This window comes from Hipposideros armiger, unplaced genomic scaffold, assembly GCF_001890085.2.
Source record: "Hipposideros armiger isolate ML-2016 unplaced genomic scaffold, ASM189008v1 scaffold_310, whole genome shotgun sequence".
NCBI classification, from domain to species: domain Eukaryota; kingdom Metazoa; phylum Chordata; class Mammalia; order Chiroptera; family Hipposideridae; genus Hipposideros; species Hipposideros armiger.
In genome coordinates this window covers 876,055-886,278 of record NW_017731660.1, presented here as the reverse complement: position 1 = coordinate 886,278, position 10,224 = coordinate 876,055, and the positions used below count along the sequence as shown (strand labels likewise).

The 10,224-nt window shown below is 51.3% G+C and overlaps 1 protein-coding gene across 1 annotated transcript; it reads left to right on the top strand.

The window, feature by feature from the left end:
- Positions 1–1,070: 1,070 nt before the first annotated feature.
- ANKRD23 (ankyrin repeat domain 23) lies at positions 1,071–6,051 on the top strand. Its single transcript, XM_019660045.1, has 9 exons — positions 1,071–1,220; positions 2,401–2,547; positions 2,708–2,836; positions 3,429–3,554; positions 3,788–3,886; positions 3,977–4,075; positions 4,217–4,315; positions 4,401–4,499; positions 4,576–6,051. The coding sequence occupies exons 1-9, from the start codon at positions 1,194–1,196 to the stop codon at positions 4,666–4,668; spliced, it is 918 nt and encodes a 305-aa protein (XP_019515590.1). The 5' UTR covers positions 1,071–1,193; the 3' UTR covers positions 4,669–6,051.
- The last annotated feature ends 4,173 nt before the right edge of the window (positions 6,052–10,224 follow it).

The window sequence follows — 10,224 nt, the reverse complement described above, 5'->3', positions numbered from 1 at the left end:
CCAGAGCTAAAGTCGGACTTTTTCTTGTTTGCTCATCCTCACGCAGGTCTAGGTAACTCCCCCTCCTCATAACCAAAGGCAGGAAATATCATCTGAGAAAACACCCTGAAGTATAAGGACCGAGTTTCTTTAAGAAGCTATCTCAGAACTGGCGTGTGCTTATGTAGCCAGCCAGCTAGCCAGCCGTGGGTGAGACCGTTGGCAGCCCTTCAGGGCCTTGGGCTGTCCTTGACCTGCAGCTACCCCTCTTGTTCTGGTCATCTCTGCTCATGTGGCTCCGATTCTGGAGTCTTATTTACTGGCTATCAGATTCCCCCTCAAAGGTCAAGGCAGAGTTCACGGCACAGTGGGTGAAGGGCATGCTGGTATCTTAGGGACAATTAGGAAGTTTGGCTTTGTGACTGAATTGACGGTTAATGTTGTGTATTTGGACCTGGAGCGGATGTGAACCTTGCTTTCCTGGGGAAGAGCACACCCCATGCCCAGGACAGCGTCTGGTAGGACCTGTATGTTGGGTGAGGAGAGGTCTTCAAGGCCTGAGGAGCTGATGACAGGCTGGACTTGGCTCTTCCTGGTGTGGCCCTCAGAGTGGTGAGGGGGAGGTAGGGGCCCCTGGGCAGGAAGCCATCAAGAATAGGAGGCAGACTTGAAATTGGCTGGGAGCTCGGAAATCCCTTGAAGCTCAATTTCCTCCTGTAGGTGCCATGAGGGTCCATGAGGGTCCCTGAGGCAGAGGTTAGCCTCCCGGGCCTATTCTTCCCAGTTCCTCTAGGATTCTGGCCTCCTTTCAGGGGCTCAGGCGGCCAGAACTGCAGGTGGAGGTTCACACTTGACTCGTTTGTATGAGTGGCGCCTGGACTTAGAGAACTGTTTTCCTCTGAATCTGGGCCACTGGCCCGGGCACCCCAGGCCACGTGTCTGTGGCGGAACTACTTCTGAGCAGGCAGGGGGATGGGTGGCACAGGTCAGGATAGTGGGTGTGTGAGGATGCACCTGATTCAGCTCAGAACAGCTCCGCCTTCTGCTTGGCTGCAGGCCCATGCTGGTATTTTAGGGGGTGTTACAGAGCCACAGAGTCATTTGGCGTGGGCGCAAGCCTCTGTCCTGCCTTGCCTGCTCCCAGGAGACAGCTTTCCTATAAAAGGGCTGACAGCTCAGCTTCTCTCACTGGGGGAGTGGAGAGCGGGGGGACCATGGACATCGTCAGTGTCCAGCAGTTGGTAAGGACATGGGTGGGGGGAGGCCGGGCAGTTGTCGGGGTGCCCCAGGCCATCTCAGCAGAACGAGGAGGGCAGGCAGGCAGGCAGGTTCCTCTGGTCCAAGAATTATGTTTTCGGAGCAGAAACGTGCAGTTTTCTAGTCTGTGTGCCCAGTTCTCACATGAGGTGGTAAGGGGGTTAGGGAGCAAGAAGGAAACTTGAGTGGGAAAGATGTCGGGGGATGGTGATGTGAAAATCCTGGAGCATAGCAAGTGTTGTTACCTTGGGAGACACAAGTGTAGCTGGGTCTCAGTTTAGCTCAACTGCCAGGATAGCCGTTGCTTTGGAAATGGGCCGGGAGTCTGGCTGCCTTGGGGAGGGAGAAGGGAGCTCTGGACTTACCTGGGTAGTGACAGAAATGGTGACACCAGTGACACTTTGGGATGTGTTTTGTTGAGGGGCATAGGGGACCTGGGATGTCTCAATGCCCAGCTTGGCCCCAGCCTGGTACAGCCTCTGTGGAAGTGGCTGTGGCCATAGTTAGGTTACCAGCATTTGCTTTGACAGGGGACCTGGTTCTCTGTGGCTGGAAGCCCCAGGCCCTGTCACCCTGTCATTACAACCTTTCTCTACCTCCAGCGCCAGTGCTCAGTGCCCCCAGCTCTTGCTGTCCCAGTGGTGGGCCAGAAGGAAGGGCAGAATGGAGCGTGGAGTGTGTGGTGGGCTCAGCTTGGGCACAGCTCCTGAGGTGCTAGTTCTACCCCATTTACTGATGAAAAAACAGCTTCGTGAAGAGCCAAGATCTGAACCCAGGAATTCAGGATTTTACCCAGGAGGCATATCCTTTGTCCCTGAGCTGGGGGTCAGGTGGCAGTGTGGCGTGATCTGGTAGGAATGTGAAAACAGCAACCCCTAAGGGAAGCTGAGGTGTCATGTGCCCTGAGCTCGCCTGGACACAAGCCCAGCAGTATAAATAGATATGGGGTCATGCCCCCAACCCCATGTCCTCACTGACAGGACAGGGTAGGTGGCAGCTGGTGAGAGCCAGCAGGGAGCATGCCAACGCTGCTGAGCATGAGAAGCTTTGAGAAGGGTCAGGCCAGCCCTCAGACCCAGCTCTTATCAGGACCCCTACTAGTAGCATAGCTAGGTTCTCGAAGGACTTCTAATTTTTCTCTTGATCCCTGTCCTGTCCCTACAGGTAAGTGGAGAAAGACAAGAAGGGAAAGTGTTAGGATGTGGACATGAAGTTCCTGATCCTGGAGGCTGGCCGAGCGACTGGAGGCGGGGACCTCAGGAGGCCGTGGCCCGGGAGAGGCGGAAAGTGGAAGAAGAGAAGAAGAGGAGAGTGAGTGATGCAGGGTGGCCCAGGGTGGCTGGGCCCTTGTGGGCAGGTCTGAGCAGTGAGGGCCTGGGAGAACCAGGGAGTAGAGCCTGCCCCTAGGCCCCCGTGACCTGTGGCTGACGGCTGGCACTGTCTTTTGTCTTCTGTCCACCTCCTGCCCCAGCTTGAGAGATTTAACAGTTCCAGAATTCATCTGGACAATCTGGCTGACTTGGAAAACTTGGTTCAAAGACGAAGAGAAAAACTACTGAAACGCAGAGTTCCCCCCAGGGCACCTGAGCCCATGGTTAAGGTGGGTGCAGAGTCAGGGTGGTGGGGGCGCACACACCCAGGGCTTGAGTTCCTGGGGAAGAGCTTCCTGTCCTGGTGGGAGCTCCTGGGGAAGAGTGGACACTGCTGGCCACACCTGCACAGCAGCACCCGACGAGCTGGACAGAGTCCATCCTGGCTTCCCCCACCCCCGTATGTGACTGCTGGGGCTGCCTGGACAGCACCACAGACTAGGGGCTTGGCTGAAGTCCGAGATCAAGGTGTTGACTGGCTGGTTCCTTCTGTCCTGGCTCCTGGACACATCTTTGCCTTCGTGTTCACACGGCATTCTCCCCATGTGCATGTCTGTCTCCAAATGTCCCCTTTTAATAAGGACATCAGTCAGATCGGATCAGGGACCAGCCTATTCCAGTATATTAGTTATAGCTGCAATGACAGTTTCCAAGTCAGCTCACATTTGAGATTCTGGGATCGGGACTTCTGCATATGAACTTGGGGGTGGGCACAGGTCAACTCATAATCACTCAGCCAGAGTCTCCTAGGGGTGGGTTTTTAAAAACCTATTATTTGTATAAGCTGACAGTATCTCTTTGGTCTTGTCCTTAACTGTCCAGCTGCAGCCCCAGACCCAGCTGGAGTCCGTGGACCTGGATACGTTCCTGAAGGCAGCTGCTGAGAACCAAGAGGCTCTGATTAACAAGTACCTGGCAGATGGAGGGGACCCCAGTGCCCATGACAAGGTACAGCAGTTGGCTGCAGCGTGCCTTCTTCAGCTCTAATCCTGGCCTAGCAGACCTACTTCTGTTCGATGGGGCATGAATCCCAGCACCTCCTGAGCTGGGAGGGGCGGGCCCTCCACATGATGGGCAGCTGGCAGCTCTGTTCAGGGAACCAGCTCTGGGAACGGATCAGGGGTGGGACCTTAGAGGGCGGCCATGCTCCCTCCGCCTGATGTCCTGTCTCCACCCACCAGCTCCACCGCACAGCCTTGCACTGGGCCTGTCTGAAGGGTCACAGCCAGCTTGTGAACAAGTTGTTGGAGGCAGGAGCCACTGTGGACGCTCGCGACATGGTGAGAACTGGGGAAGGCCCATCCCCTCCGCAGCAGGCACCCTGCTCGGCATGCAGCGCATCAGAGGTCTTCGGTGCTTTTGTTTTGCAGCTGGACAGGACACCTGTGTTCTGGGCCTGCCGTGGAGGACACCTGGACATCCTAAAGCAGCTACTTAACCAGGGAGCCCAGGTCAACGCCCGGGACAAGGTGAGGGCATACCGAGGAGGGGCTGTCAGGAGGAGCAGTGAGCAGCATGGAGCTGACACTGTTTTCAGAGGAAGCACAACCCTTGGGCTTGGGCATGGGCCCCGCCACGTGGAGCCACAGTAACTGTCACATGCCCCCTAGATCTGGAGCACCCCCCTGCACGTGGCCGTGCGCACAGGGCACTGTGAGTGTCTGGAGCACCTCATCGCATGTGGGGCCCACATGGACGCACAGGACAAGGTAGGCGCTTGTTTGTGGCTGCTCCAGTGGGGAAAGCCCTTCCCGGGGCTGGGGAGAGTCAGAACATGATGTCCCCTCTCGACAGGAAGGGGACACAGCTCTACATGAGGCTGTGCGGCACGGCCACTACAGAGCCATGAAGGTGCTGCTGCTCTACGGAGCCCAGCTGGGCATGCAGAACCAGGTGAGCCCCACAGGCCCCGAGGAGGGTGGGCAGGGTACCTGCAAGGTGACGACTGACCCAGCACCCTCGTCCCCAGGCTTCTCTCACCCCAGTGCAGCTGGCACGAGACTGGCAGCGGGGCATCCGGGAGACTCTGCAGGCTCATGTGGGGCATCATCGTACCCGATGACAGCAGTCCTGCAGGGCCACTCAGCCACCATTGCGTCCTTGTCCCCTCTGCTCCCCGTCCTCACACCTGTGGTTCTGACCCCTGTCCCGATGGCTCCCAAGCGGCCCTGTCAGGACTGGGAGCAGCTGGGAGTCCCAGCCCCACCCCAGCGCCCAATCTCAGGGATGAGCTCTCCCTAAGAGGGTGCCAGCTAGGGAGGGCTGCCACAGAGACCCCGGAGGGGTGGGGCCAGCAGGAAACAAGGTGGGTCCCAAAGAGGGAGGTGCAGTGCAGGTGACTGGGAGCCTGGGCTGGAGCACAGGCGGAGTCCTAAGCCTCCGTCCCCACAGGGGCATTTCCTGTCGGGTGGTGGCTCAGCCACTATCCAGGCCACAGATTGCAGGCATTGTGCAGCTGACTGACACCTTGGGCAGGGGTTTCTCAGGGACTCCATTCCTATCAGCAGCAACCCTGATGGCGTCTGGACCCCAGCAACTTTGGTCTTAGGGACTCTGGTGTTGGGGCTAGAGGGCTGCTCAGCAGGTCTGAGGCCTACTACCCCCCAGTTGCTATAGAAGCCCTAAGACTGAGGAGCTGGAGCTAATACCTTAGGGAACCCTATGCCCACTGTCTGAAGGCTTCGGTTAGGCCTGCCCAACACTCTCTAGCTGACCAGCTGGTGGCTCTCCTTGTGGGGTGCAGGGGGCTGCTTGTGGCCCACTCAGCTTTTGGGGAGGTGGCTGGTGATCCTATTTTGCCTCAGGCGCTAATGCTGCCCTGGCATTGGAGCGTGAGCTCTGGCCTGGCCCCCGCAGCTGGTCTGCGCTGTCCCACCTCCAAGGTGGGACACCAAGCTCTGCCCACAGGGGAGGCAGAGGAACACTTGTTTCTGCACCCAACTGCTAATTGGGAGTCTGTGTAGGACCTAGCTCCACACAGGCTCTCCTAACGGATCCGCCCACTATGCTTCAAGTTGTGCTGGTGTAGACATGCTCCTGGCAGGGCTGGGTCCTTAAATGCCAAAAAGTTGAACAGCTGTAAGGTGAGGGAGGGCTTCTTGATGAAGGTTTAGCCCTCTTCACACATTAAGGCACCTGGGCTGCCATCCATCTGCAGCAGTCATTAGTCTAACGTCAGTGACCTCAGGTCAAGGACGAGGCTGGAACTTACTCTGTGAAAAAGCTGACTAGAGCCCCACAGCTTCCTTTCCCTTGGGCAGCCCCTGCCCTGTGGGGACAGAGCCAGCGTTTACCCAGATGCTGGGGTCCAGGGAGAAACAGGTACTCTAGTCCATGGAGAAGACGACTCCCCATCTAGAAAGTGGGGACACATGTGACAGACAAAAATACCTTTTTATACGTTATCGATATTTTGTGTTCATTAAAACTGGTTGGTTATCCATCACAGCCTAGTCGTGTGCTCTGGGCTGGGAGGGACCAGGCCAGTAGGCCCAGGGCCTTGTGTTCCTCATCAGCCAAGTACAAGCCTGTTACATGCAGCCTGACAGCACAATAGGCCCGAGTGCAGAAAGGCAGGCCGGGCACATGGCCCATGCACTCTTAAGCATCTCTGCTCATTGATGGTCAAGTTCAACACAGTGGGTGGTTCTCAGCCTTGGCTGCTTATCAGAACCACAAGGGAAAGTTTTTGTAAGTCCTGATATCCAGACAATTAAATCAGAATCTCTGGGGTGGGACCCGGGTATCAACATTACCATGCGATGTCACAAGTGTCTATATAGGATATCCTAAGGAACCTAGAATAAAGGAGTTCAGCAGGGTCTCAGGATGTAAGGTAAACAAAGACCTACATATTAGCAATGACCATATAAGCAAAATTAAAAATAGGGCCATTTACAATTGCTTCTAAAAATGAAATACTTAGGTGTAAATCTAACGAAGTATGTAAGGACTTGTATGCTGAAAACTTGAATGAAATCAAACAAGTTTAAATCAAACAAGTTTAAATCAAACAAGTTTAAATCAAAGAAGAATGAAATCAAGCAAGACATAACCATGTTCATGGATTAGAAGACAAAACATAGCCAAGATATCAGTTCTTCCCAAATGGATGTACAGGTTCAATGCAGTTCTTCCTCAAATCCCAGCAAGATTTTTTGAGGATGTGGAAAAGATTATTTTGAAATTTATAGCTAAGGGCCAGCCAAGTGGCGTGTTGGTTAAGAGCTGGCTTGGGACGCCAGCTCTGTGCAGCAGGGCCCCGGTTCAGATCCCACATATGAGGGCTAGTGACACTGCCCTCTGGAGCTAAGATGGCGAACAGCAGCTCAACCTGGAGTTGTTATGCCGCGAGTCGCCGGTGATGGCGTGGGCTACAGCCCCTGCTGCAGTGGGCTGCCATAAGCTACCGTGTGTGGCCAGCAGCCAGTGGGAGCTGCCGGGAGCTGCTGTAAGTGGCTGTCCAGAGGCTGGTGACCCATCTCCCTCACCCGGGAAGAGCGCAATGATGATGCCAACATGGGCCAGTGAAGCAACGTCCTCCACAACTAGACTGAAGAACAAAAGGACAGCAACTTGTCTGTTCCCCTTCCCCAGTGCTGTTCTCCTCCCCCAATTCCCCAATAAAATCTTTAAAAAAAAAAATTTATAGCTAAAAATTTTTTTGAAAAATAATGAGTCTACTTGACTTCAAAACTTATTACAGGCAGACCTTGTAGACATGGTGGTTTTGGTTTCAGACCACCGTAATAAAGCAAGTTGTAAGACTTTTGCTGGTGGAGGGTCTTGCCTTCCATTTATAAGCCATGCAACCCGTGAAGCGCAATAAAAGGTATGCCTATATATAGTAGTATGACAGTGGTATCGATGGAGGGACAGTATGAATGGAACAGAAAACAACCCAGAAACACAGATTTCTTTAATTGGGGAACTGTGTTTTTCTAGGACCCATCAGCTCTAAGTCAAGTAGTTTCAATCTAGTTAAGGAGGGCGCAACCCAATGGCCCATGTGGGGATTGAACCGGCAACCTTGCTGTTATAAGCCTGCACTCTAACCACCTGAACTAACCGGCTGCCCCCCGCAACTGATTTTTGACAGGTGCAAAAGTCCAGTCAATGGAGGAAAGACAAATGGTGCTGCAGTAACTGGACATCTATAGGCTAAAAAAAAGGAGTGATGGTACGATCACAGCAGAACGAGGACACCCTTGGTTTCTCCCCTTCAAGTTACAAGTCAGATAACTAATTCAACAAAGGATTCCTTGCTCAACACAAACACGTCTGAGAGATCTATGCGATGAGACACATGAAGCTGGGCATGTAAGGATGAGCGGAGGAGGCAAGACTGAGAAGGACAGAGACAGGGACCACATACACAGTCTGGCGTGACAGCAGGGAAGGAGTTGAGGTGCATCCCACCCACGGCAGCCTGGAGGGCCTGAGGGGCCAGTGCCTATTGCAGCTATACCCAGTGACAATGGCAGAGATGTGGCACAGTGGTGTGGCTATTATTGGTCAGAAGGCACAGCTGCTTCCCTTTGTCTGCTGCAGCCCCAATTGACATGGTAGTGGGAAGAAATCATGCTGCACCCCTCACACAGCAGCCCAGAGTACCAGGTTGCAACTGCGGCCAAACCAGGCTGCAATGTAATACAGCAGTGTGCAGCAATAGACTAGTGGCCACCATTGTCAGCAAGAAGGCAAAGTGCAGACTTGAGAACTCGCCTCCCGCTGCCCCCCATCACAGTGGAACCCATTAGACATCTGGGATAGCACAGCGTGGCTGGCAGCTTCTGCTTACAAGGAGGCAGCGCTGGGAACTCACAGTTCTGGAGCCCATCACCTGCCATCTCCGACAAGATGGTACCCTGAGACTGAGGTGACCCAGGCATGGGATGCCAATCTCTTTGGGGAATACGGGGCATTTTCTATGACCAAAGCCAACACTGCCCCACTGAGATCCCAGAGGTATCAGTAGAGCAGGTAAGAGAAAACAAAACTTAATTATAGCACCATCTGCTGGAAAATGAAAGACCTCTACTTATCAACCTCGTCAATTGTTAAGAACCAAACAGTACCTTAAAAAAGTTTACTACCTCAAATGCTCAGAGAAACAATCCATCAAGCACCACGGATAACCAAGGTAACAAAGTAACTCAAAGAGAAAAGGAAAAGTTCAGAAACCAAACTCAAAGACATAGAAGACTGATATAAATGACAAAGAAATCACGATTGCAGTTATGAAAAAACTTGATACAAGAAACTCAGAAAGGCAGTTCAATGAGCTCAGGAATAAAATCAACAAACAAAAGGAGTACTTCACAAAAGAGGCTTCAACTATAAAGAAACACAAATTCTGGATTTGAACTCAATAAATGAGATGAGGAATGAATCAGAGAGCATGGAAAACAGCAGACCAGTTGGAAGAGACTTACAGAGCTCAAAGATAGAAATCTAGGAATGACTTCTATCTGGTGGGGAGAGAACTGAAAGTTTAAAAAAATGAAAAAAACTACGAGAACTATCTGACTCCATTAGAAAAAGCAACAAGTATAATAGGTATATCAGAAGAGAAGGAGACACGAACAGTCTATTCAAGTAATACGAACTTCCCAAACCTATGGAAAGAGCTGGACACTCAAATTCAAGAAGCAAATAGAACACCTAATAATCTCAATGCAAAAAGACCTTCTCCAAGACACAAGTTCTATTAAAACTGTCGACAGAGAATTATCAAGGTAGCCAGAGGGAAAGAAGGCTGTAACCTACACAGTTGAAATCCCATTAGATTATCATCGGATTTTTCAGCAGAAACCTTACAAGCCAGGCGACAGTGGAATGAAGTATTTAAAATATTAAAAGAGAAACCACCAGCTAAGAATAGATCCAGCAAAGTTATCCTTTAGATAGATATGAAGGAGAAATAAAGGCTTTTTCAGACATACAGAAGCTGAGAGATTTTATCACAAAACCTGCATTACCAAAAATGTTGAAAAGATTTAATACCTGTCCTCAAATTCTTCCAAAAAACTGAATACTTCCTAACTCACTTTACAAGGCAACATTACCCTGGTACCAAAGCCAGGTAAGGATAACACAAAAAAAGAAAATTACAGGTCAATATCTCTGATGAACACAGATGCAAAGATTCTGGATACACTATTAATTCAAATAATACATTAAAAAGATAATACATCACAATCAAGGAGTTTATTCCAGGGATGGAAAGATATTTCAACATATGGAAATGTGATACACCGTATGCACAAAATAAAGGATAAATATGATCATCTCAATAGATGCAGAAAAAGCACTTGACAAGATACAATATCCATTTATGACTAAAGACTTAACAAAATGGGTATAGAAGGCAAGTACCTCAATATAATAAAGGCCACTTTTGACAAACCATTAGCTAACATCATACTCAATAAAAACTGAAAGCTTTTCCTCTAAGATCAGGAAAAAGATAAAGGTGTCCCCCCACTCCTATTCAACATAGTCCTAGGAATCCTGGCCAGAACAATCAGGCAAGAGAAATAAAAGGCATCCAAATTGGGAATGAATTAGTAAAACTGTCACTATTTGCAGATATAATAGCATGTATAGAAAGGCATAA